The sequence below is a fragment of the Pan paniscus genome, chromosome 10 (assembly GCF_029289425.2).
Source record: "Pan paniscus chromosome 10, NHGRI_mPanPan1-v2.0_pri, whole genome shotgun sequence".
Taxonomy (NCBI): Eukaryota; Metazoa; Chordata; class Mammalia; order Primates; family Hominidae; genus Pan; species Pan paniscus.
In genome coordinates, this window is record NC_073259.2 from 130,293,820 (window position 1) to 130,320,706 (window position 26,887).

Below are 26,887 nucleotides of genomic sequence, written 5' to 3' on the forward strand. Positions count from 1 at the left end.
CCCGCCTCGGCGTCTGTCCCGCCGCACGCGTCGGGGGGCGGGTGTGGCGCCGGCGTCCTGGGGAGGAGGAGCAGCCTCTGCCCGACCCGGCTCGTGCGGACCCCAGGACCGGGCGCGGGACGCGTGCGTCCAGCCTCCGGCGCTGCCGAGACCCGCGGCTGGGTCCGGGGAGGCCCCAAACCCGCCCCCGCCAGAACCCCGCCCCAAATTCCCACCTCCTCCAGAAGCCCCGCCCACTCCCGAGCCCCGAGAGCTCCGCGCACCTGGGCACCATCCGCCCTGGCTCCGCTGCACGAGCTCCACGCCCGTACCCTGGCGTCACGCTCAGGTAGGTTGGGGGACGGGACGCCGCTGCTGTGAGGGAGGCTGGGTCACCGTGCAGGGAGGGGCGTCGCCAGGGCGGCCGTGCCTTTGCACCCCGCGGCCCGCTCCCCGGTCCCCCAGGGTCCCCGCGAGGACGCCGGCCCCGCCCGGGTGCGGCGCGAGTCTGGCCTCGGCGGGCACGGCTCGGGGCCCACGGGCCGCTCGGCTTCGGTTCTCCAGGCTGGGGACAGAGGCTGGAGCCGGGCGTGGTAGACCCCGCCAGCCTGGGCCGCCCGCGCCCGACGCGCAGCGCTGCTGCCAACCCCGGCCCGGGGGTCCCCGCAGAGTGGGTTTCTGCTGCCGTCAGTCCTTCGGAGACTGTCGCGTTGAAAGAATGAACTAGAGTTCGCCCCCTGCCCGCGCCAGGGCGTTTTGGGTCACCGAGTCCTGTGGGGACCCGAGGCGGCTGCCGCCCAAGGCCGAGCGCAGCCTCAGGACGCGCGCCCCACCAGACGGGGTCGTGCGCTCCGCGGCGGGTGGAGAGCCGGGCTCTGGGGTCTCCGCGGCTCGGAGGGCGGCGGGGCGAGGCCGTGCGGCCAGCGCCTGGGGACGCCCGCGGCGGGACAGGGGCCACCCGGGCCGCGGCGCAGCCTGGGCTGAAACCTTCTGGGACGGAACCAAGCCACCTGCTGTGCGCCCTTCTCGGTGAATGGCACCGCCGCCCGCCCGGGCCTCTCGTCCACAGCCCGTGGTGCTCGCACACCTGAGACTCATCTCGCTTCGACCCCGCCGCCGCCCGGCATCCTGAGCACGGAGACAGTCTCCAGCTGCCGTTCATGCTTCCTCCCCAGCCTTCCGCAGCCCACCAGGGAAGGGGCGGTAGGAGTGGCCTTTTACCAAAGGTCAGATTCTTTCACCGCCTCTGCCAGACCCCCTTGTCCCCCACCCCCGCATAGAACTCCAGGGGGCTCAGAAAACTCTGGCCGGTGGCTCACGCCAGTAGTCCCAACGCTTTGGGAGGCCGAGGCGGGAGGATCGCTTGAGGCCAGGAGTTCCAGACCAGCCCAGGCAACAAAGGGATACCACATCTCTACAAAAAATAAATTAGCCGGGCCCTGCACGCCTGTAGTCCCAGCTACTGGGGAGGCCGAGGCCGGAGATCGCTTGAACCCAGGAGTTCCAGGCTGCAGTGAGCTATAATTGTGCCACTGCACTAGAGTCTGGGTGACAGAGACACTGTCTCAAAAAAAACCAACAAAACCCTAGCTCTTTCACTAGCCGGGCTGGCCTCTTCCTACTGTAAACCTGCTGGGCCCCCCTCTCCCTTCTCTCTCCCCTCACTCCTGCCCTGGAGCTGCCTGACTCTGCCCACGGCCTGCAGAGACCCCAGGTCTTCACGCAAGGTCCCATTCCTCACTCAGTTCTTGCTCAAACGTCCCTCCATCAAGGAGGGCTTTTTAGCTACCCTTGGCTATGGGATCCGTCCTCCGCGTCAGCCCATTCTCTGCATTAGACTGTAACTTCTCAACATACCTGGTTCCTATGCGTTTTGTGCTCCCTTCTGAGAGGGCAGCGACCCTGTCTTGCTTGGCACTGCATCCCTAGCACCTAGCAGTTGCTTTTCTGGTGACGGCGGCTGTGGCAGTGGCCAATGCGGCAGACTGGTCAGAAGTGAAGGGACAGGATGACTTGGCAGTGGAGGTCAAGGGGAGGGGACTGGGGCAGAGGGAGACACCAGAGGGACAAAAATGAGAAACTGAAGACAGGCTTTGCTACGTGGAGCTCGGGCAGGCCACGCTGGTGGATTCTGTCTCCTCATCCTTCTTTTCAGGTCCCTGGGAGAAATCAGCACTTAGAACGTGGTGGGAAGGCGGGGCGGGGTGCCTCGGAAGCCATCCCTGATACAAGTCCCCAGCTTTCCTGCTTCCCCTCTTGTGGTGTGTGGCTTTGTCTCCCTCCCTCCCTCCTGGAAGCCCCGACCTCTGAGGCAGGTGTAAAGGGTGTGTGCTTTGGTGGCCACGGCCACCCTGTGGTGCTGGTTCTCCTCCGAGGGAGGCAGTGCACTCCTGGTCATCTTGGAGACGCCCAACACAGGACCCCACAGGCACCAAGCTTTTTTTGGGAAATGGTTTCACTTCCCACTTGAAAAGCCCTGAATGTCAGTTCCACACTTAGTGAATTTGATCCAAGCTAAACTGAGTCTGTGCCTAAAACTCATCAGGTGCTCGAGTTTCCTGGAAGAATGGCTGGGAACGTTTATGGTGTCAGCTGTAAAGTGGCTGCAAGTCATTTTGGGAAAAACAGACCCAGGAGTCCTCAGATGATGGCAGAGGAGGGCAAGGGCTGGCAAAGCAGCTGTGCTTACCCCATCCTCAGGGGAGGGAGGACTCTGGAAAGAGCCTGAGGACACGCTGAGAATAAAAAGTCCAGAGGCCAGCAGGGACTTAGCGGCTGGGGTGCAGGTTAACTCCTGCCCAACTCTTGGGGACAGGGACCCGGGGCTGGGCCCTGCTTAGGTGGCTCTCTCCTTGCAGGGACCGGCGATGCTCTGCAGGCTGGGCTGGCTGGTCTCGTACAGCTTGGCTGTGCTGTTGCTCGGCTGCCTGCTCTTCCTGAGGAAGGAGGCCAAGCCCGCAGGAGACCCCCATGGCCCACCAGCCTTTCTGGGCTCCCCCAACACCCCGTCACAGCCGGTGTCCACCCAACCACACAGTGTCTAGCGCCTCTCTGTCCCTGCCTAGCCGTCACCGTCTCTTCTTGACCTATCGCCACTGCCGAAATTTCTCTATCTTGCTGGAGCCTTCAGGCTGTTCCAAGGATACCTTCTTGGTCCTGGCCATCAAGTCACAGCCTGGTCACGTGGAGCGACGTGCGGCTATCCGCAGCACGTGGGGCAGGGTGGGGGGCTGGGCTAGGGGCCGGCAGCTGAAGCTGGTGTTCCTCCTAGGGGTGGCAGGACCCGCTCCCCCAGCCCAGCTGCTGGCCTATGAGAGTAGGGAGTTTGATGACATCCTCCAGTGGGACTTCACTGAGGACTTCTTCAACCTGACGCTCAAGGAGCTGCACCTGCAGCGCTGGGTGGTGGCTGCCTGCCCCCAGGCCCATTTCATGCTAAAGGGAGATGACGATGTCTTTGTCCACGTACCCAACGTGTTAGAGTTCCTGGATGGCTGGGACCCGGCCCAGGACCTCCTGGTGGGAGATGTCATCCGCCAAGCCCTGCCCAACAGGAACACTAAGGTCAAATACTTCATCCCACCCTCAATGTACAAAGCCACCCACTACCCACCCTATGCTGGTGGGGGAGGATATGTCATGTCCCGAGCCACAGTGCGGCGCCTCCAGGCTATCATGGAAGAGGCTGAACTCTTCCCCATTGATGATGTCTTTGTGGGTATGTGCCTGAGGAGGCTGGGGCTGAGCCCCATGCACCATGCTGGCTTCAAGACATTTGGAATCCGGCGGCCCCTGGACCCCTTAGACCCCTGCCTGTATAGGGGGCTCCTGCTGGTGCACCGCCTCAGCCCCCTCGAGATGTGGACCATGTGGGCACTGGTGACAGATGAGGGACTCAAGTGTGCAGCTGGCCCCATACCCCAGCGCTGAAGGGTGGGTTGGGCAACAGCCTGAGAGTGGACTCAGTGTTGATTCTCTATCGTGATGAGAAATTGATGCCTGCTGCTCTACGGAAAATGCCAACTTGTTTTTTTAACTCCTCTCACCCTGTTAGCTCTGATTAAAAACACTGCAACCCAGCTAACTTGTCCAGCATATGTTGAATGGGAGCCAAAGTGTAGCAAATGCTGCCAGGAACCTGTCGGATTCTGGGCCCTGCCTGGGGCGCTGCAGTCTGGGACCTCAAGGAAGGAGGCTGCATAGGACCCCAGGAGAGAGACGCATTTTCCCTTTTAGATGCAAACAAAATCTTACACTCTTCTCCTTTGGATACAATAGAGAAACGGAAAGAAAGGAAGGAACAAGAGGCCTGTGTTAAGAGTCCTGTTGAGAGCACCAGGTAAACACTCTGCATCCCTTCTCTTAGTACTAACAGATTTTTCACTCCTTGGCCTCAGCTGTCCTCACAGGACAGTGGGGGCAGATCAGAGAACACATCAGAAATACTTAAAAAGAAATCGTACAAACTGGACAGGTTCCCCTCCCCCTGCCACAACTGGCATCCCAACAGAGGGAACAAGTACTAAATCATTTTTGACGACGTAAATAAGACTGAAAACAGGTTAAACAGTTGCTGAACTTAAGGGCATGACAAAAAGGACTCCTCTCTCTGACCCAGGTAGGCAAAATGCTTTGGGTGTGAGGTAAAAAAATGGGTAAGAGCAGCTGTACAGAGTGGGGTGAAATGTTAAACAGGGTGCAGTGCCCAAGGGCTAAGAACCAGGTCCAGCGCAAGCCTGAGACCACAGGAGGCACTCACAGCTCACAAAGGCGTCTCGCCTGATTGGCCAGGGAAGGACCTGCCGCCTCTTCTCGGTGCAGAGACAGTCATGCCAACCCTGGGCAGAGTGGCGTCTGCCCCTGCTTTCCCCACTGAGTGGGGAGACAGGGCAGTGTGCTCAGGCCCTCAATCCTCACGCAGGTAGGCCTCCTGCTCCGACTCAGCCCGCTCCTCCCCTTCCTCCTGTGTTTTCTGACGGAGCTCTTCTATCTGTGCTTCTGCCAGCTTGGTTTCTGCTTTCCGGGAGAGCTGGTGCACCTCTTCCACCTGCAGTTTCACCAGCTGAATGTGATTCCTGGTGGTTATAGAGGCCTGATCTGCACCTGCCAAAAGATGGGACAATCGGGTTGAGCAGCCGTGCAGGGCGCGGAAGGCTCATGTGGACGTTGGCCTGGGGGTGCTGTGGCTGTCATCTGAACCCCTCTTGGGGTCACTTTCCTTGACCTCCCTGTCTTCTCTCTCTGCAAAGAAACTTCCACCTCTATGTTCAGGTCTGGATTTAACTGACACTCTGTCAAAAACAGCATTTCTCTTCAGCTGTCAGTGGCCAACATCACAATTATTAAATGCAACTCTCACAATCATCTTTATAGCTACAGAGCTTTTAGTACAGACCTTTGATTAATTTTTTTAACTACACATCTTCCATTTCTTTTTGACAAAGAGATCATGAATAAAATTGTCAAAGATCCCTTTCATCCCCTTGACTAATCTTTAAAGGTAAAGGAATGCATAGAAAAATATTTTTTTACTATAAATTTATGTAACAGCATAAAAGGTATTAAATATGTTTTATGATTTTTTCACTTAAACATGTTTTGAAGGCCGGGCGCAGTGGCTCACGCCTCTAATCTCAGAACTTTGGGAAGCCAAGGCAGGCGGATCACCTGAGGGTCAGGAGTTCGAGACCAGCCTGGCCTACATGGTGAACCCGTCTCTACCAAAAATACAAAAAAAAATTAGCCAGGCATGGTGGCGCATGCCTGTAATCCCAGCTACTTGGGAGGCTGAGGCAGGAGAATAGCTTGGACCCGGGAGGCGAAGGCTGAAGTGAGCCAAGATCGTGCCACTGCACTCCAGCCTGGGCGACAGACTCCGTCTCAAAAAAAAAAAAAAAAAAAAAAAAAAAAAAAAGGCTGGGTGCAGTGGCTCATGCCTGTAATCCTAGCACTTTGGGATGCCGAGGTGGGTGGACTGCCTGAGCTCAGGAGTTCAAGACCAGCCTGGGTAACATGGTGAAACCCCGTTTCTACTAAAATACAAAAAAAGTAGCTGGGTGTGGCAGAGTGCACCTGTAGTCCCAGCTACTTGGGAGCCTGAAGCAGAATTGCTTGAACCTGGGAGGCGGAGGTTGCAGTGAGCTGAGATCGCGCCACTTCACTCCAGCCTAGGTGAGAGTGAAACTCGTCTCCCAAAAAAAAAAAAAAAAAAATGAGCTCTCTCATTTTACCTGCTGCTAGTTAGTGTATTTCACCATCTGGGTATATACATTTTATCAATTCATCTGTAGAACATTTTGATCTTACTGCATTAACAAGAACCTTCAGGACAATGTTGACAGGTAGTGGAGAATGGCAGGCATCCTCCTCTTCTGACTTCGATGAAAACACTTCTGAAAGTCCACACAATTAAGTAGGATTACTTAACCTTTATTACATTAAGAAAATTATCTCTTCATAATTGTACTTAGATTCGAATCATAAATGGCTACTACACTGAAGATGTTTTGGGCATATGTTAAGCGGTTTTTCTCCTTTAATCTATGGATATATCATCTCAAACAGTGAATTATATTTGTTTGAGAAGGAGTCTCACTCTATAGTTTTTTACAGAGTTGGACTATCATTCTATTTTGAGGGAAAATGGCTACGTTTGATTTACGGCTACATTTTGAAGTGATACTGAGCTTTTCGTTTTGGTGCTGCCCTAGTCCAGTTTGGGATCGGGGCTATGCTGGCTTCATACAGTTGTAAGAGGAGGCTTGTCATTACTTTCTTTGCGCTGGTACACTTACAGTAACATAGGTATTATAGTTTTGGAAGATTTGATAAAACTCTCCCACGAGGAGGTGGGGGGGTCAGCCCCCTGCCCGGCCAGCCGCCCCGTCCAGGAGGGAGGTGGGGGGATCAGCCCCCTGCCCGGCCAGCCGCCCTGTCCGGGAGGTGAGGGGCACCTCTGCCTGGCCGCCCCTACCAGGAAGTGAGGAGCCCCTCTGCCCAGCCAGCCGCCCCGTCCGGGAGGGAGGTGGGGGGGGTCAGCCCCCTGCCGGGCCAGCCGCCCCGTCGGGGAAGTGAGGGGCGCCTCTGCCCGGCCGCCCCTACTGGGAAGTGAGGAGCCCCTCTGCCCGGCCAGCCGCCCTGTCCGGGAGGGAGGTGGGGGGGGTCAGCCCCCCGCCCGGCCAGCCGCCCCATCCGGGAGGGAGGTGGGGGGGGGTCAGCCCCCCGCCCGGCCAGCTGCCCCGTCCGGGAGGTGAGGGGCGCTTCTGCCCGGCCGCCCCTACTGGGAAGTGAGGAGCTCCTCTGCCCGGCCACCACCCCATCTGGGAGGTGTACTCAACAGCTCATTGAGAACGGGCCATGAAGACAATGGCGGTTTTGTGGAATAGAAAGGGGGGAAAGGTGGGGAAAAGATTGAGAAATCGGATGGTTGCCGTGTCTGTGTAGAAAGAGGTAGACATGGGAGACTTTTCATTTTGTTCTGTACTAAGAAAAATTCTTCTGCCTTGGGATCCTGTTGATCTGTGACCTTACCCCCAACCCTGTGCTCTCTGAAACATGTGCTGTATCCACTCAGGGTTGAATGGATTAAGGGCGGTGCAAGATGTGCTTTGTTAAACAGATGCTTGAAGGCAGCATGTTCGTTAAGAGTCATCACCACTCCCTAATCTCAAGTACCCAGGGACACAAACACTGCAGCAGGCCGCAGGGTCCTCTGCCTAGGAAAACCAGAGAACTTTGTTCACTTGTTTATCTGCTGACCTTCCCTCCCCTATTGTCCTGTGACCCTGCCAAATCCCCCTCTGCGAGAAACACCCAAGAATGATCAAGAAAAAAAAAAAAAAAAAAAAAAAAAAAAAAACTCTCCCACGAAACATCCTAGGCCCTGGTGTCCATTTTGGGGACATCAAAATCTTCAAATACCATTTCTACTTTTTTTTTTTTTTTTTTTTTTTGAGATGGAGTCTCACTTATCACCCAGGCTGGAGTGCAGTGGCGTGATCTCGGCTCACTGCAAGCTCCACCTCCCGGGTTCACGCCATTCTCCTGCCTCAGCCTCCTGAGTAGCTGGGACTACAGGCGCCCACCACCATGCCTAATTTTTTTATTTTTTTTATTTTAGTAGAGAAGGGGTTTCACCACGTTAGCCAGGATGGTCTTGATCTCCTGACCTTGTGATCCACCCGCCTTGGCCTCCCAAAGTGCTAGGATTACAGGCGTGAGCCACCGCGCCCAGCTGATATATCAACTTTTTAAATGATTTTGTTGTCTCTTCCTTTTGTCACCTGGTACAAAATTTACTTTGTGTCTTAGAAGAATATGTAAATTTAGAGGGAGGGGGCAAAGTTTTATATTCAGTATATATACATTTGTTAGGTGTTTAAAAACCACTCTGCAAAACCAGCCTGGGAAACTTAGCAAAACTCTGTTTCTACTAAAAATAAAAAAATTAGCTGGGGCATGGTGGTGTGCACCTGTAATCCCAGCTACTGGGGAGGCTAAAGTGGGGAGGATCACTTGAGTCCAGGAGGTTGAGACTACAGCAAGCTATGATCTATGATCCCACCACAGCATTCCCACATGGACCCTGTCTCTCTCACACACACAAATCTGATTTTCCTTTGTTTAGTTAAAAGTAAAAAAAAAAAAAAAAAAAAAAAAAAAAATCACAGACGGGCACAGTGGCTCACGCCTGTAATCCCAGCACTTTGGGAGGCTGAGGCAGGTGGACTGCCTTAGCTCAGGAGTTCGAGACTAGCCTGGGCAACATGGTGAAACCCCATCTCTACCAAAAAATAAAAAAGATTAATAGGGCGTGGTGGTGAATGCCTGTGGTCCCAGCTACTCAGGAGGCTGAGACAGGATTGCTTGACCCTGGGAGGCAGAAGTAACGGTGAGCCAAGATCAAGGCACTGCACTCCAACCCGGGTGACAGAGTGAGACCCTGTCTCCAAAATAAAAAACAATCACACTGAGCTGGGTGCAGTGGCTCAGCTCACGCCTGTGATCCTAGCACTTTGGCAGGCCAAGACGGGAGGATCACTTGAGCCCATGAGTTCAAAATCAGCCTGGGGAACATAACAAGACACCAACTCTTAAAAAAAAAGAAAATTAGTTGGGCTAATTGGGACGCTGAAATGGGAAGATGGCTTGAGCCCAGGTCAAGGCTGCAGTAAGCTGTGATCATGCCATTACCTCCAGCCTGGGCAACAGAGCAAGACCCTGTCTCCAAAACAAATTCTGTTCTAATCCTTAATAGCTTTAATTTTTTTGGTTGTCTTGACCTGCAAGCGTGCTCAGAAAATTGAGTATTACACACATCTCTGAGATCTCCTTGTAATTCTATCAGTTTTTGCCTCATTAAGTACATTTCATGATTGATAATGTCTTAATGAATTGTTCTGTCCTACTGATTACTTTTTATCTTGAATGCTTTGATTTAGCTAGTTTTAGCTAAATTTTGGAACACAATCTAAACGTGTCATTTAATAAGTTTATTTTTACTGCAATCACTGATGTTTGAAATTATTCCTATAATTTTTTTTTTTTTTTTTAATTACAGATGGAGTTTTGCCATGTTGGCCAGGCTGGTCTCGAACTCTTGACCTCAGCTGATCCACCTGACTTGGCCTTCCAAAGTGCTGGGATTATAGGTGTGAACTACTGCGCGTGGCCCAATTCTGTATTTTCTAATTGACGGGTTTTCTTTTTAAACCTTTCCTGCCTCAACTGGAGCTACCAAGTTTCCTCCCACTCCTACTAATTCTCTTTGCAGTGTTTAACAATGTCTAATGTCAATGTGCTTAGCATGTTTTCACTTTCCCAAATTTAAAAACTTGTTTTACACTCAGAACTTTTGAAAAAAAACTTAGTAGCTTCTCTCAAAACTGATTTTTCCTTCTTCATAGTTCTTCCAGAAAGTGTATACAGGTGGTACTTTGAGTCTATGTCTGAGGACATCTTTTATTCTCACTTTTTGATGGTAGTTGGCTATACATAAAATCCTAGGTTATGGATTTATTGTCACCTCTAGTGTTGCGGAGAAGATGCCTGATGTTTGATTCTACTTCCTTTGTAGGTAATCTATTTTTTCTTAGTAGCTTTTGGGATTTTGCTCTGAATCTTTTTGTTATGCTGTTACTTTATTGTTTGCTTATTTATTTAATTTTTGTTTTTTTTTTTGAGATGGAGTCTTGCTCTGTTGCCCAGGGTGGAGTGCAGTGGTGTGATCTCTGCTCACTGCAAGCTCTGCCTCCCAGGTTCACGCCATTCTCCTGCCTCAGCCTCCCGAGTAGCTGGGACTACAGGCACCCGCCACCACACATAGCTAATTTTTTTGTATTTTTAGTAGAGACGGGGTTTTACCATGTTACCAGGATGGTCTTTATCTCCTGACCGCATGATCCGCCCACCTCAGCCTCCTAAAGTGCTGAGATTACAGGCGTGAGCCACTGCGCCCGGCCATTTTTTTGTTTTTAAGACAGGGTCTTGCTTTGTCAACCAGGCTGGGGTACACTGGCCTGATCATGGCTCACTGCAGCCTCGACCTCCAGGGCCCAAGTGATCCTCTCACCTCAGCCTCCCAAGAAGCTGGGACTACAGGTGCCCATCACCATGCCTGGCTAATTTTTTTGTAGAGACAGGGTTTCATCGTGTTGTCAAGTCTGGTCTCGAACTCCTGAGCTCAAGTGATCCACCCGCTTAGGCATCCCAAAGTGCTGGGATTACAACAGGTATGAGCCACTGCACCTGGACCAGATTTTTGGTTAAAAAAGTGAAATCATAAGGCTGTGCACAGTGTCTCATGTCTGTAATCCCAGCAGTTTGAGAGGCCAAGGCGGGTGGATCACTTGAGCTCAGGAGTTCAAGACCAGCCTGGACAACATGGCAAAACCCTGTCTCTACCAGAAACATATAATCCCAGCTACTTGGGAGACTGACATGGTAGGATCGCTTGAGCCCAGAGGCTAAGGCTGTAGTAAGCAGTGAGCCATGATTGTGCCACTGTACTCCAGCCTGGTGACAGAGTAAGACCTTGTCTCAGGGGGAAAAAAAAAAAAATTCTGTTTACAACTTTGTTAGCCCTTTCTACAACTTTGTTAGCCCTTTCTATGAGTTCTAGGAAAATGTCTACTTTTCTCAGATAATGCTTATACATCCTCTCCTTCTAGATATTCTCCTTTTCTCCTTCTAGATATAAGCATATCCTCCTGTTCACTGCACCTAGAAATCCTCTGCCATGTTTGTGTGGCACGACTATAATGCTGCTTCCACACTTCTGTTGTTTCATTCTTGTTCCAAATCTCTGATCCCTCAGGATCACTACTTTTTCTGGGCCAAGTGCAGTGGCTCATGTCTGTAATCCCAGCACTTTGGGAGGCCAAGGCAGGCAGATCACCTGAGATCAGGAATTCAAGACCAGTCTGGCCAACATGGTGAAACCCCGTCTCTACTAAAAATAAAAAAATTAGCCAGGCATGGTGGCAGGCGCTTCCAAGCCCAGCTACTCAGGAGGCAGAGGCAAGAGAATTGCTTGAAGCAGGGAGGTGGAGGTTGCAGTGAGCTGAGTTCACACCACTGCACTCCAGCCTGGGGGATGGAGTGAGACTGTCTCAAAAAAACTAACAACAACAAAAAAACCTTCTAAAAGAATTATTTTTTGTTTTTCAGTATGATGACACAACACTTACCTTAAAAAATGTTTTATATCTTTTCTTTGAGATGGGGTCTCACTCTGCTTTGAGATGGGGTCTCACTCTGTTGCACAGGCTGGAGTGCAATGATCTCACCTCACTGCAACCTCTGCCTCCCAGGCTCAAGTGATCCTCCTATCTCACCCTCCCAAGTAGCTGGGATTGCAGGTGTGAGCCACCACACCCAGCCCTTTGTATCATTTTTAAGATTTGATGATTGAGAACCCTAGCCTGCTAATCTTGACATCAGAAAACAAGAGTATGTTTTAATATAACAATTTCTTTTTTGAGACAAGGTCTAGCTCTTTTGCCTAGGATGGAGTGCACAGGCATGATCATAGCTCACTACAGCCTTGAGCTCCTGGGTTCAAGCAATCCTCCCACCTCTGCCTCCCGAGTAGCTGGGACTACAGGCCAGCGCCAATACGCCCAGCTAATTTTTGTATTTTTGGTAGAGATGGGGTTTCACTGTGTTGCCCTTGAACTCCTGGGCTCCAGCAATCTGCCCGCCTTGGCTTCCCAAAGACACGCGTTGAGTCCCTGTGCCTGACTCATCCCAGTTTCTTTTTTTTTTCTTGAGACAGAGCCTTGCTCTGTCACCAAGGCTTGAGGTGCAGTGGAGCCATATAGGCTCACTGCAGCCTCCACCCCCTGGATTCAAGCCATTCTCCTGCACAGGCGTGTGCCACTACACCTGGCTAATTTTTGTATTTTTAGTAGAGACAGGGTTTCACCACGGTGGCCAGGGTAGTGTCGAACTCTTGACCTCAAGTGACCCACCTCAAGTGATCCACCCTCCTTGGCCCCCCAAAGTGCTGGGATTATAGGCATGAGCCACTGCAACCAGTTTCTTAATAAGAACTAGTACTAAGCTATAACTTTGGTGAGCTGGCTGGGTGCGGTGGCTCGCGCCTGTAATCCCAGCACTTTGAGAGGCTGAAGTGAGGAACAACATGACGAAACCTGCCTCTACTAAAAATACAAAAATTAGCCAGGCGTGGTGGTGCATGCTTGTAATCGGGAGGCTGAGGCAGGAAAATTGCTTGAACTGGAGAGGCAGAGGTTGCAGTGAGCTGAGAAAGTGCTACCACTGCAGCCTGGGCACCAAGAGTGAAACTGTCTCAAAAAAAAAATTTTGGCCGGACACAGTGGCTCATGCCTGTAATCCCAGCACTTTGGGAGGCCAAGGCGGGTGGATCACCTGAGGTCAGGAGTTCAAGACCAGCCTGGCCAACATGGCAAAACCCCTTCTCTATTAAAAATACAAAAACTAGCTGGGCGTGGTGGCGGGTGCCTGTAATCCCAGCTACTTGGGAGGCTGAGGCAGGAGAATCACTTGAACCCAGGAGGCGGAGGTTGCAGTGAGCCTAGATGGCGCCAGTGCACTCCAGCCTGGGTGACAGGAACAAAACTCCATTAAAAAAATTTTTTTTTTCTGTGAGCCTACCTACCTAGGTTGGGACCAGTCAGGTAGGATGTTCTATGATGGGCACCTTGGGGCACTAAGGTGCAAAGGACAAAGCACTGGCTGCTGGGAGAATATGGGAGAATAGGAGAAGCAGAGGCTTTGGAATTCGACCTACTTGGCTTGGTGGCTCATGCCTATAATCCCAGCACTTTGGGAGGCCAAGGTGGGTAGACTGCTTGAGCCTAGGATTTCGAGATTAGCCTGTGCAACATTGTAAAACCCCATCTCTATTTTATGAAAACCATCTCTATTTTATGAAAAAAAAAAAAAGACCTACTCAGCTGAATCTCAGCTTGGCTGCTTACTCACCATACCGTGTCATCTTAGCTGAATGATCTGGCCCATCTGCCCTCTAGTTTCTTCACATATAAAAAGTGCCTACGAAATGCCTACCACAAAGCCTGACATAGACAAATAATTTGTCCTGGTTTTGCCACTGACTATGATTCCAGGTCTCATTTTCTCCATCTGTACAAAAAGGTTCACATAGATTACTCATCTCAAGTCTCAGCCAACAGTGTAATTCTATGATTGTTAATAAATTGTATTACCAAAAAAAGCTAAAACTATTTGGAAGCAATCCAATTTTCCAATGGTAATAGTTTTATCATTTTTCATTTAGAAGACATAACCTAGCTTCCTGGTCTGGTCTGCAAGGGTATGCTCATTGTTTCTATTGTGCAAATAAAATGTAGGTTAATATGTAGGAAATGGGGAAAATTTCTCAAAGTGAGAGCCACTTAGACCATTTACTATAAAGCCCTCATTTTAGAAAACCAGATGAAAACTCAAATGGTACCTTCCTAGTTAAAAAAAAAAAAACCCAACACAAAACTTGAACCTACCAGTTTGATATGCAGCTTCTGCTGCCATCTCTGAAAGACCAACTGCAGTCATCCAAGTGGTTTCCAGCTTCAAGTACTCTTGGTGTTTTGAAGTCATCTATATATAAATCAAGCAAAGTGCTTCAGACAGCATAAGAGGTCTAGCCCATTTAAATGGACTTAAAGTAGTAGATTTAGAGAACACTGATTATATTGATTAGACTTAATTCAATAATTTAGATACCACATGAGGTAGGTGCACTAACACAGAAATGCCTAGAACTTTCTGCTTACCTCAGCTCTGGCTCCTATGATCACCTGCCACACTTCATCTTCCTCCTCTGAATTCATTTTCCCAAGTAAACTTGTATATTGTCGGTAAAGAGAAGTTAAGGTATAAACAGCCTACAAATAGAGAATGAACAAGTCTGAGTAAAGTAAGTGAGACATATCAGAAGGAATAGAGAGACTTCCACCTCAAGGAAATTAAGTCCCATTACAGCAAACTGGCTCTTCCATCCTGCTGCCTCAATGAAATTGCACTATTATCCTATGAAGTAAAGGTATCAGGACATTAGTATCTCCATCTGTAAACTTCTGTGTTTTTAAAAGCTTGTCAGCAATTCAGACACAGAAAGAGAAAACAATGCAAGGGAAAACTTTAAAGGTTGAGGGAAAAAAAGCTGCTGGAAAATATATGTAAAACAAATGCACAAATGAGACTTCAATACTTTTGATTATCCATATATGCTAAAAAATTTTTATTGGCCGGGTGCAGTGGTTCATGCCTGTAATCCTAGCACTTTGGGAGGCTAAGACACGTGGATCACCTGAAGTCAGGAGTTCGAGACCAGCTTGGCCAACATGGCAAAACACCGTCTCTACTAAAAATACAAAAAAATTAGCCGGGCATGGTGGCACACACCTGTAATCCCAGCTACTCAGGAGGCTGAGGAAGGAAAATCGCTTGAACCCAGGAGGCGGAGATTGCAGTGAGCTGACATCACTCCACTGCACTCCAGCCTGCGTAAGCAAGACTCCATCTCAAAAAAAAATTTATTATTTTTTACAAACAGGATGCTATGTCACCCAGACGGAAGTGCACTAGCATGTTCATAGCTCACTGTAATCTCAAACTCCTAGACTCAAGTGATCCTCCCACCTCAGCCCCTGGAGTAACTGGGACTACAGGCACACAACACACCATGCCTGGCTAAGTTTAAAATTTTTTTTCTGCTAGAGATGGGGCTTGCTACATTGACTGGGTTGGTCTTGAACTCCTGGCCCCAAGTGATCTTCCCGCCTTGGCCTCCCAAACTGCTGGGATTACAGATGTGAGCCACCATGCCTGGCCCATATACTCTCTTTTCTATTAGATTAGATCAGTGGCTTTTAAATAATCCTCACAGAGCAACCTCTGTTGATGGACCACAGGCCCCCGTGCCCTTAACTGAACCACATCAGCTTCACTCCTGTTTTATATACTAGGCTGCCACATTTAAGATTTTTCTGTAAAAAAAAAAAAAGGTTCCTGGGAAAAGTCTAAAAACGAGTGATTTAGATCAGGGCTCAGCAAACTTTTTGAAGGGCCTGACAGTAAACATTTTGGGCTTTGTGGGCCTTACAGCCTCCGTTGAAACTACTCAAATCCACAAAAACCGTTATTGACAACATATAAACAAATAGGCCTGGCTATGTTTCAATCAAATACCAACATGGGTATCAGACACAATTTGGTTGTGAGCCATTATTTGCTAAACCATGGTTTAGAAGATCAAGAGTTAAGAGGAGACATACCTTAGTATATTCAGTAATAGCTTCAATCAATGCATATGTGGTCTGAGAGAGAAAGGTAGAGGTGCTATCTGTTACCAAAGACACTGCTCTCCTCATCAATGCTTCACTACTAAGGGAATGAGGCTCCGATTTCTGAAAGACACAAACATTGTCACTCAACCTCTAAAGCTCAAACTGAGAACTTTTTCACCAATAGGCAAGTAAAAAACATAACTGTCATGCTGCTTAGTGTTTTAGGCTGAAACTGCACTATATTTCTTTGGGTTATATTTTTTAAGGCCTTATTTTGGCAATTTAAGACAATATAGAGAAATAATTCCGGAGTATGCTTTCTACCAACTTTCATTCTCTGCTCCAAAAAGCAAATTATTTCTTGACATATAAAATAAAATGTGGCGGGGTGCGGTGGCTCACACCTGTAATACCAGCACTTTGAGAGGCAGAGACAGGCGGATCACTTGAGGTCAGGAGTTTGAGACCAGCCTGGCCAACATGGTGAAACCCTGTCTTTACTAAAAAATACAAAAATTAGCTGGGCGGTAGTGGTGTGCGTCTTTAATCCCAGCTACTCGGGAGGCTGAGGCAGGAGAATCGATTGAACCCAGGAGGCAGAGGTTACAGTGAGCCGAGACTGCCACTGCACTCCAGCCTGGGTGACAGAGCAAGACTCAAAAAAAAAAAAAAAGTGCCGGGCACGGTGGCTCACGCCTGTAATCCCAGCACTTTGGGAGGCTGAGGCAGGCGGATCACAAGGTCAGGAGATTGAGACGATCCTGGCCAACGTGGTGAAACCCCGTCTCTACTAAAAATACAAAAATTAGCTGGGCGTGGTGGCACACGCCTGTAGTCCCAGCTACTTGGGAGGCTGAGGCAGAAGAATCACTTGAACCCAGGAGGCAGAGGTTGCAGTGAGCCGAGATTGCACCACTGCGCTCCAGCCTGGTGACAGAGCGAGACTACATCTCAAAAAAAAAAAAAAAAAACCAAAAAAACCCCCAAAACTATTGATTATAACCAACAAATTGATAAGATTACAATTCATTCATTAACAGTGTTAGATACTTGAGACGCAAGTCTCAACAAGACATTCTCTGCCCTCAAACACAGGTGCAGGGGTAGAGAGAGGAGGATGATGGGCTAACAGAACTAGAAAAATGAACACAATCATGTATCATGGAAGCTGTGGGAGGAGTATGTATGAGCTACAGTGGGGGCATGCAGAAGGGAGCAATCGGTTCTATGTTGAGTGCTAATAGCTTAGAAAAGGCTTCACAAGTTTGATGAGGATTAAGCTGAGTCTAATAAAGTGGGCCAGGCCTGGTGGCTAACGCCTGTAATCCCAATAATTTGGGAGGCCGAGGCGGGTGGATCACAAGGTCAAGAGATCGAGACCAGCCTGGCCAACATGGCGAAACCCCAACTCTACTAAAAATACAAAAAAAAAAAAATTAGCTGGGCATGGTGGTGGGCACCTGTAGTCCCAGCTACTTGAGAGGCTGAGGCAGGAGAATCGCTTGAACCCAGGAGGTGGAGGTTGCAGTGAGAGCCAAGATCGTGCCACTTCACTCCAGCCTGGGCGACAGAGCAAGACTCTCTCTCCAAAAAAAAGAAAAAAAGTGGATGGGGGAGGGCAATTCTGAGCAGAATGAAGCAGTACAGTGTTGATGGGGGGACCTCGGTTATTTATTTTTTTTGAGACAGAGTCTCACTCTGTCACCCAGGCTGGAGTGCAGTAGTTCAATCTTGGCTCATTGCAACCTCTGCCTCCTGGGTTCAAGCGATTCTCCTGCCTCAGCTTCCCCAGTGGCTGGGATTTCAGGCACCTGCCACCACGCTTTGCTATTTTTTTGGTATATTTAGTAGAGATGGGGTTTCATCATGTTGCCCAGGCTGGTTTTGAACTCCTGACCTCAAGTGATACACATGCTTTGGCCTCCCAAAGTGCTGGGATTACAGGTGTGAGCCACCATGCCCACCCTGACCTCAGCTATTTTAAAAAAGGAAAGACTAATATAATCACCTTAAGAGTTAAGGGACTGTGGCCACCTTGACTAAATACTGGCAACTGTAATGACACATCCTCCCTGACTCTCTGCCTTTTTCCTCCTCAGCAAAGCACTCTTACTCACACCTGTAATCCCAGCACTTTGGGAGGCTGAGGCGGGCAGATCACCTGAGATCAGGAGTTTGAGACAAGCCTGGCCAACATGGTGAAACCCCGTCTCTACTAAAAAGACACAAATTAGCTGGGCGTGGTGGCGGGTACCTGTAATCCCAGCTACTCGGGAGGCTGAGGCAGGAGAATTGCCTGAACCCAGGAGGTGGAGGTTGCAGTGAGCCGAGATCTTGCCATTGCACTCCAGCCTGGGTGGTAAGAGTGAAACTCGTCTCAAAACAAAACAAAACAAAAAAAAAACCAAAAAAAAACCAATCACTCTATGTTGTCTTGTTTTTGCTATTCAGAGTACAAACACTCAGAATCACTGCATGTTGAAAGAGGCAGTCAAGAAATATTTTTGATATGAACAAATCAAGAACTTTATATTTCAAATAATTAAGTATTCATTAGGCATCTTATACAGGACTACAAAAAGAAAGACACCTCTGCTCACAAGAAGCTGATTTTGTCTCAATATTCTGATAAGTCTTCATAATGTGCTACATTTTATAATGTGTTTTCACTTGTTCCTCACAACAGTCCAGTTATTATCCTTTCTTATTTACAAGCAATGACATGGAAGCTCAGAATAGTTATGTAACTTTTCCAAAAAGTCACATCTAGACCTCAAACCAAATCTCACTTCAAAGTCTGTACCCTTCCCATTATGCTCTGATGACTCAGGAGAGTGCCAAAGGATTATCATCAAATATCAAAATATACAATATTAAGTGGCCAAAAAGGAGGAGATAGTTGTTGGACAGGAATAAGGAAAGGCTTTAAATACAGGTGAGACTTGGTACTAAAGATACCTAGAATCAGAATGGCCAGGCATCCTGGAGAATAGGTAACAATGAGGAAAATAATACTTTTGTTGCAGGGGATGTCCAGGGATCTAGCCTGGTTGGAGCTAAGAGAAATGAGACTCACTAGGGCCCTGGAGTGCAGGGAGACTTAGTTTAATTTTAGTTCTGAACACCTTATGGAAAGCCACTGTAGGTTTTTCATTTCTCATTCTGTTGCCCAGGATGGAGTATAGTGTTGTGATCCCAGCTCACTGCAGCCTTGAACTCCTGAAATCAAATCATCCTCCTGCCTCCCAGGTAGCTAGGACTACCGACACACGCCACCACACCTAGCTAATTATTTTTTGTAGAGGGGTGGTCTCGAACTCTTGGCCTACAGTGATCCTCCCACCTCAGCCTCCAAAAGTACTGGGATTACAAGAGAGAGCCATCGTGCCTAGCTGACCACTGAGGGGTTTTGAAGAATGGAAGTGGCATTGCTGTACTAAATGACTAGAGAGCCCAGTCATGTGGCCCAGAACTGAGGTTAACTGGGCTTAGAAAGTAATATAATAACTGAGAAAGGACAAACCTAAAAAAAAATCTTTTGAATGAAAAAAAAAAAAGGTTGTCCCAATTGTGGTCGAAAATAGCCTGGTATTCAAGTGAGGGGTTTTAGGGCTATGGATTCATCAGCATGCAGAGATGACAACTGAAGTGAGGCACAGTAAGGTGAGGGCTCATGAGTGAGCCTCAGAAGATGCTGAAAATACTTGTAATACATGGAATTAATCTTCCTTTTGTGATGAACACACACATTAAGTGGCAGGAATATTTTGCTGAAATGGAGCTTGCTGGTTTCCTCTCTAGCTCTTCCCCATAAAGCATATAAGCTATGATTTTTTTAAATGAAGTGCCACTTTTATATCAACTACTTAATTGACAGCTCCACCTAGATGCTTCCTAGACATCTTAGAAATGACATTTCCAAAAACTTTTTTTCCTTTCAAAACCCACTCCTCTCCATCCTACTAAATGGCATCGCCATTCATTCAGTTGCTAAGGCCTTTAAAAAAATCTTGGAATCTGGCCAGGTGCAGTGGCTGACGCCTGTAATCCCAGCACTTTGGGAGGCCGAGGCAGGTGGATCACAAGGTCAGGAGATCGAGACCATCCTGGCTAACACGGTGAAACCCTGTCTCTACTACAAATACAAAAAAAATTAGCAGGGTGTGGTGGCGGGCACCTGTAGTCCCAGCTACTCGGGAGGCTGAGGCAGGAGAACGGTGTGAACCCAGGAGGCAGAGCTTCCTGGGCAACAGAGCGAGACTCCGTCTCCAAAAAAAAAAAAAAAAAAAAACTTGGAATCTAGAGCAGTGGTCCCCAACGTTTGTGGCACCAGGGACCAGCTCTGTTGAAGACAATTTTTTCATGGACTGGGTGGGGTGAGGATGGTTTCAGGATGAAACTGTTCCACCTCAGATCATGAGGCATTAGATTCTTACAAGAAGCACACAACCTAGATCCCTCGCACGTGTAGTTCACAATAGATTTCGTGCTCCTATGACAATCCCATGCCACTGCTGATCTGCCCAGAGGCGGAGCTCAGGCGGTAATGCTCACCTGCCCACCACTCACCTCCTGCTGTGCAGCTTGCTTCCTAACAGGCCACAGACCAGTACCAGCCCAGGGGTTGGGGACCCCTAATCTAGAGAATACACCCGACAACCAATCCATCAGCAACTCCTGCTAACTACGTTGAGCTAAATTCTCCCCACCTCTTCTGCTTGCCTGGTCCAAGCCAGTATCATTTCATGCCTAGATATAGCAACCAGTCTTCCTAGTTCCACACTGCAACCTTTTAACTTTTAAAATTTATGTCAGATCATAATAGTTCTGTGTTAAAAATCCTCTGTGACAGCCGGGCGCGGTGGCTCAGGCCTGTAATCCCAGCACCTTGGGAGGCCGAGGCGTGTGGATCGCCTGAGGTCAGGGGTTCGTGACCAGCCTCACAAGCATGGAGAAACCCCATCTCTACTAAAAATACAAAAACTAGCCGGGTGCGGTGGCACACCCCTGTAATCCCAGCTACCCGGAGGCTAAGGCATGAGAATTGCTTGAACCTGGGAGGCGGAGGTTGCAGTGAGCCAAGATTGTGCCATTGCACTGCAGCCTGGCAACGGAGTGAGACTCTGTCTTAAAAAAAAAAAAAAAAAATCCTCTGCGGCTTCTTTTTCAGAAAACCCAAAGCCTTACAACAATGGCCCACAAAATACAAAGGACACAATCTGATTATCAGTTAACTCTCTGGCTTCATCTATTACGGTCTCCCCCATTCGCCTCCAGACACATTAGCTCCATGCTCCTCAGACATACCAGGCATACTTCTGCTTCTAGGTCTTTGTCCTTCTGAGTTCCTTCTGCCTGGCAAGCTCCTCCCCGCACCAGATAGTATAATGGCTCTTTCAGAACATTCAGATCTCTCCTTCGCCTTATCAGAGTAGCTTGACCACCTTTATCTAAAACAAAACAACTCCCTCCCAGAATTGCCTATTCACTTACCTCATTTGTTTTGATTTGTTTTTGAGAAAAGGTCTTGCCCTGTCACCCAGGCTGGAGAGCAGTTTGAGGCTCACTGCAGCCTCAAACTCCTGGGCTCAAGTGATCTTCCTGCCTCAGCCTCCTGAGTAGTTGCCACTACAAGTGTGAGCCACCACACCTGGCTAAATTTTTCTGTTTTGTAGAGACAGAGTCTCCCTATGTTGACTAGGCTGGTCTCAAACTCCTGAGCTCAAGCCATCCTCCCACCTCAGCCTCCCAAAGCCCTGGGCATCAGCCACTGTGCCCGGCCCTGTTTTCTTCCCACCATTTATCACTAGCTGATATTTTATATTTTCTCCTCTTTCATCTCCACAAAGCTTTTGTGAGAACAAGAATTTTTTGTTGTTCATTCTTACATTCTCAGTGTCTTGCACATAAAAGTTGCTCAATAAATTTCTGTTGAATCAAAGACTACTTTGTTGATAGACTGTAATATCCTCTTATTTCTCTCTACTCGCTTTATACAATTTGATGTGCTGTTCCTACCAAATGAGATAATCAAAATGAGAATATTAATACATCTGCTCAACTGTGAAAAGATGCCGGTACTGTGGGGGAAGGGATGGGAGCACTGGGAAAAACTATGGTAGCTTGTCTAATGCTTCACAGCCCACTTGAGACTTCAAGAGGACACGGTACACTAGATAAGAATCACTGCACACGACAGTACCTGTGCAATAGGAACCGCACACAGGGTTACTCCAAAGCCAACCGTCACAGTTTTGTGCCATGGTCTTATCAATTCTGAGAAACACCGCTTCTTAAAGTTAGCCACAACAGGAACACACAAACACTGTCTGTACCTGGAAGTAGAAGTCAGATTTCATAAGGCACGACCGCCAATCTGTAACAGGCTCTTGGATTTACTTGCAGGGGCTGTAAATTCAAACTCGAGTCAAGCAGGAACCTAAATGAGGATGCAGGACAGCTGAGGGGTTTTGAAATTTTCAACATACACCAAGTTTAAAATGTTGCCTCAGGCAGGGTGTTGGTGGCTCACGCCTGTAATCCTAGCACTTGGAAGGCCAAGGGCAAGGCGGGAGGATCACTTGAGCCCAGGAGTTCACGACCAGCCTGGGCAACATGGCTGGCAACATGACCCCGTGTCTATTAAAAAAAAATAAGTAAATAAAGGCCGAGGCGGGTGGATCACTTGAGGTCAGGAATTCGAAATCTGCCTGGCCAAGATGGTGAAACCCCATCTCTACTTAAAACACAAAAATTAGCCCGGAGTGGTGGCACGCTCCTGTAATCCCAGCTACTCGGGAGGCTGAGGCAGGAGAATCGCTTGAACCTGGGAGGCAGAGGTTGCAGTGAGCCGAGAGCGCCCCACTGCACTTCAGCCTGGGCAACAGAGCGAGACTGAGTCTCAAACAAAACAAAAAGAAAAAAAAAATTAGCCGGGCGTGGTGGCGGGCGCCTGCAATCCCAGCTACTCGGGAGGCTGAGGCTGAGAATCGCTTGAAGCCGGGAGGCACAGGTTGCAGTGAGCTGAGATCTCGCCACTGCACTCCAGCCTGGGCGACAGAAGCAGATCTTGTCTCAAAAAAATTAAAATAAAATGTTGCCTTTAAACTTTTTAGAAACGGATGCCACAATAACCGCTCCTGCAGGCAGAATTTAGCTCTGGACCCCTGGCCTGGGTGCCAGTTGTGTGTGACGGTCCCGCTACAATCGCCCAGGAGCCTGCAGCGCTAGGTAGAGAGCCCTGCGCCAGCTCCCCTGGCCCCTTCTGCCCTCGGGAGGACGTCTTCAGACGCTCGTCTCCCTTCCCGGACTCCCCCATGCCGTGTCCCTCCTCCTCTCCACGTCTCCTCAGGGACTTCGAGTGGCTGACGAGGGCTGGTCAGGAGGCGGAGCAGCCCCAAGAAGGCAGCCCGGGGTCTCGGGGACTCGTTTCTAGAAGATGGACGAACTGAAAAGGAAGCCGGGCTTGACTCAGGGGGCGGAGGCGGGGCTGTCCTCAGTCCTCCCGACCGGGGCGAGACGCCGCGACCCAGCTGGGCGGACGAGGGATGAGCGCGTAAGGAAGGCGGGCGCCTTGGGCCGGGCCACAGCGCTGTCCGCGTCTGTCCCTCCCTCTGGTCCTGTCCCCTCTACGCGGCCGCAGCGGTACCTGAAGAATGAAGTTACGCTGCGCGACAGCCAACTCTTCAGAGCCGCCATTGTGCAGCGCGCGGACGCCAGACGCACACGCCGGAAGTGACGCAGCTTCGTGAGCGCGGAGCGGGGCACGGCCTCCACCTGAGAGCGCCTCGCCCCATAGCCACGCCCCCACCCAAGGAAGCAGTCGGGATTGGGCAGACAGGGGGAAAGGGGGCGAGGCTTAGGGCAAAGGCTGTAACGGCCGCACAAGGCAACCAACCGCCGGAACTTCCGCGCGGGGCGGGGCATATGCAGGGCCTGAGGGCGCGGAGGTGGGTCCGGCGCGGAGCTGAGTCGGGCGCCGTTGTCGCTGGCGGGTGGGCGGGGACTCAGTTCGGGCCAGGGCTTGAAGGGAATTTCCTGGTGAGTTAGGGAGGCGGGGCCGGGCGGGAGGCGGGGCCGGGCGGGAGGCGGGGCCGGGCGGGAGGCGGGGCCGGGCGCGGCGACGGCGCTGTCACTTCAGCACCAGGAAGTAAGTGGTCCAGCCGGCCAGCAGCAGCGCCCCGATGAGCACCGTGTAGCTGAGGAGCACGAAGGCGAGCAGCTCCCGCAGCAGCTGCAGCACGTGGACGGTGGACGAGGCCGGCATCGCGCTGCGCGGGAGCCCCAGGACGGTCGGCGGCCTGCCGGGCTGGCGCCGTCCCAGAGGGGCGGACGGGAACACACGAGGTCCTGGCCCTCGAAACAGCAAACGAAGGCCAGGAAGCCCACAGTGCCGACCTCCCCAACAGCCTTCTGGACGCTCGCTTCTCAGTTACACTGGAGAATCCTTCTCAACCCAAACTGCCCTCCTTCTTCGGCTCTGATCCGGGCTGAGGAGGCAGAAGCCCGGCTCTTCCCCGCGCCCCGCAGCTGCATGAGTTTTCCTCCCCGGCCCGCTCCTCCCACCACCTCTGCATTTTTAATGCTGTGAGTGCCGCTAATGCGCTGGTGGAGTAAACCTTTCTTTTCCCGTCACTCAAGCTGCAGCCCCAGCTGCGGCCCTGGCTGGAAGGGGAAGGGGAGAGAGACCCATTTGGGCAGGAGGAAGGCACAGGCCCAAACCTGCTCTTCTGTGAGTCCCCTGGCCCCAAGGCTTGCCAGCAGCAGAGCTGGAGGATCTTTGCTTTGTGGACTGCAGGGTGCCAGGTGGTGGGTGGGCATCAATCCGATCCTGGGCTCACCCCCCCCCCACCGTGCTCTGTGCAACTGCCCAAGCCCTGCTAACTTCCACCAGAGACGACATCAGACAGTAAGAACCCCACACCAGCTCATCAGATAGTAGGAACCCTACAACACCTCCAATGCTGCTTTGCCCAGCCACTCCCCACAGTGTCAGGCACTGGCTTCCTTCTCTCCCCACCTCACTTACTTGGCAAAGTTTCCACGACTCTTCCACCCTGAAGCTCCGCGGTTCTGTCTGCTCTGGTGCCCAAAGGTAGCTTGTGTGTATTCTGCGATCTCGGCAGAACTGAGATTTTCAAGCAGCGGCACTCAACAACTAGGTGTGGTCTAGAGACCAATTACAACCTCCGCGTGGTCCCCGAGCTCTCAGGGAGCTGCGCACAGGCGTTCCCAGCCCAGGCGGGGCGCTGGCAACCCTGCCCGCCCTCCGCCTGTGTCGCCACCACAGCCCACAGGGCTCAGATGTGGTTTCACAGACCCAGATGGGCTGAGCAGGCGGCACACTAGTGGGTATTTCAAGCCCCTTCTTGTTTTTTTCTGAACATTGTAAGGGGTTATGGGGTTATAGTGCCAACAGTTTCGTTTCTAACAAACACATTGAGAGCAGTCCCATCTCCTCCGAGTCTGGGCACCAGAAGAACCACTGGACAGTGTTCACTTGCGACCGCCCAACTACTAAAGCAAAAGCTGTTGTCTTAAAAAACATGCAAGTGCAAGCATGCACGGCTGTGAGAACCAAGCTTAAGTGACCGAGATCTCCTGAGTGCTTGATTCCGATTTACAAAGAGTTTTGCAGCTTACAGACTCATTATACAGATACTTTCCCAATGTGACACTTCCAATTTCACCTCCTCACAATGTGAGGCAAAAGGAGCCAGTGAGGATTTCTGCAAAGAACAGACACTTTCCCAGATGCAACAACAAAGGAAACGAAAGCATAAACTATGCTGCTTCTGATTATTTTGCTCGTTGCCGTAGTTTTTAGTTCAAGACTGTTTTCTGACCTTTGAAAAGAGCAGGCAGTGTGGACATCAACCCTTTTATCAACATCATCATCCAGAAGCAAATGGCTCCTTAATTTAATCAGGATCTCTTATTATCAAATTATTGCCTTGGCCACAGTGAGGCTGAAAACAGGAGCAGAACATTATCAAGCTGCTCAGGAAGCCAGTGAGTAGTAATTACTCCCCCAGAGAACTGGTCATCTTCCGTGTCCTACCTAGTGGCAACGGAGTACAGCTGAGATTTATACCCTCCTCCACACCAAAATAATGGATGAAACAGACAGGCTATTAAAAATAGGCCTGATTCTGTTCCCTTTTAACTCTCACATCCTTCAAATGGATGTCTCCAGGCAGTTAAGTGTTCTAGCCTTTGCGGCCCCTTGTTACTGCCTGATTTTGGGTGTTTTACAGCAACGGAGGAACTTAAGCAAAGAAACACTATGTGGCTTGAAATTCACACTAATCCATTTAGAAATAAAAGAATCTGAGAAATTTTAAATAACTGCCTTTTTCTTCTGTTGTCTGACAAAAAAGGTATCCTCTATTTTCTATAGGATGTCATCATTAAACCACGACTGAATATATCACACTCTACAATAAATTCAGTCTGAAGAAGATCATCTATGTGATGTCTGCATTTTTTTGCCTCACCATCTTTATCATAGTCCCTCTTACTGTCTGCTTTAGACATCCAGTTCATTTTGATATTTTAAAAAGAGTATTTCAGCTGGTGTGGTGACTCACACCCATAATCCCAACATTTTGTGGGGCTGAGGCAGGAGGGCTGCTTAAAGCTAGGAGTTCGAGACCATCCTAGCCAACAGAAAATTAAAAAGATAATAAATTTAATGAAAAAGAAAAAATGAATTATTTCTCTGGAGGCCAGGAGTTTAAGCAACATAGACCCTGTCTCTAAAAGGAAGAAAAAAAAATCGCTGGGTGTGGTGGTGCTTTGCTATAGTCCCAGCTACTCGTGAGACTGAGGCAGGAGGACTGCTTGAGCCCAGAAGTTCAAGGCTGCGGTGAGCTATGATTGTGCCACTGCACTCCAGCCTGGGCAACAGAATAAGACCTCATCTCAAAAAAATAATTTCTTCTTGAATTAAACTCTGCTCAATACAAACACTTCCTCCTGGTGACAGGCTGGTCTTTAGTGTACAACTGAGAACAAGACCGACCAACACATCATGCTTAATCATAATCCATTTGCAGTGAGGGCAGATCTGAATCGAATAGAACTCACAATGAGACTGTCCCAGTTTTCTCTGAGAA

At 49.8% G+C, this 26,887-nt stretch overlaps 3 protein-coding genes across 4 annotated transcripts; 1 reads left to right on the plus strand and 2 right to left on the minus strand.

Moving 5' to 3' along the window:
* The first annotated feature begins 188 nt into the window (after positions 1 to 188).
* Positions 189 to 4,058, plus strand: B3GNT4 (UDP-GlcNAc:betaGal beta-1,3-N-acetylglucosaminyltransferase 4). The gene is given in 4 exon segments (XM_008957736.6): positions 189 to 328; positions 1,049 to 1,205; positions 2,838 to 2,945; positions 2,947 to 4,058. Coding segments are annotated over 3 exon segments (1,137 nt in total). The 5' UTR covers positions 189 to 328; positions 1,049 to 1,139; the 3' UTR covers positions 3,910 to 4,058.
* A 230-nt stretch (positions 4,059 to 4,288) lies between these two features.
* Positions 4,289 to 23,876, minus strand: DIABLO (diablo IAP-binding mitochondrial protein). 2 transcript variants are annotated; one of them, XM_003832344.6, is made up of 6 exons: positions 23,419 to 23,876; positions 21,973 to 22,105; positions 15,759 to 15,890; positions 14,256 to 14,366; positions 13,983 to 14,079; positions 4,289 to 5,082 (listed from the first exon to the last, which is right to left on the minus strand). In XM_003832344.6, exons 1-6 carry the CDS (start codon positions 23,694 to 23,696, stop codon positions 4,886 to 4,888), a joined length of 948 nt encoding a protein of 315 aa, XP_003832392.3. In that variant the 5' UTR covers positions 23,697 to 23,876; the 3' UTR covers positions 4,289 to 4,885. The 2 variants fall into 2 exon arrangements, with proteins under 2 accessions (XP_003832392.3, XP_008955985.1); XM_008957737.4 differs by lacking the exon at positions 21,973 to 22,105 and adding an exon at positions 22,106 to 22,209 and having other exon boundaries at positions 23,419 to 23,496.
* Positions 23,877 to 23,901: 25 nt separating this feature from the next.
* On the minus strand, positions 23,902 to 24,036 carry LOC129393556 (uncharacterized). The gene has a single exon (XM_055096274.1). The coding sequence runs from the start codon at positions 24,034 to 24,036 to the stop codon at positions 23,902 to 23,904; it is 135 nt and encodes a 44-aa protein (XP_054952249.1).
* Between the last annotated feature and the right edge of the window lie 2,851 nt (positions 24,037 to 26,887).

Bases quoted from the DNA above. Each gene is read 5' to 3' on its own strand.
- DIABLO (XM_003832344.6), bottom strand. From the start codon at position 23,696: ATGCCCCGCCCCGCGCGGAAGTTCCGGCGGTTGGTTGCCTTGTGCGGC. The intron at 22,106-23,418 runs GTACCGCTGCGG...TTCTACTTCCAG, and splicing joins AGCGTAACTTCATTCTTCAG to GTACAGACAGTGTTTGTGTG. The intron at 15,891-21,972 runs GTACTGTCGTGT...TGTGTCTTTCAG, and splicing joins GTGCGGTTCCTATTGCACAG to AAATCGGAGCCTCATTCCCT.
- LOC129393556 (XM_055096274.1), bottom strand. From the start codon at position 24,036: ATGCCGGCCTCGTCCACCGTCCACGTGCTGCAGCTGCTGCGGGAGCTG.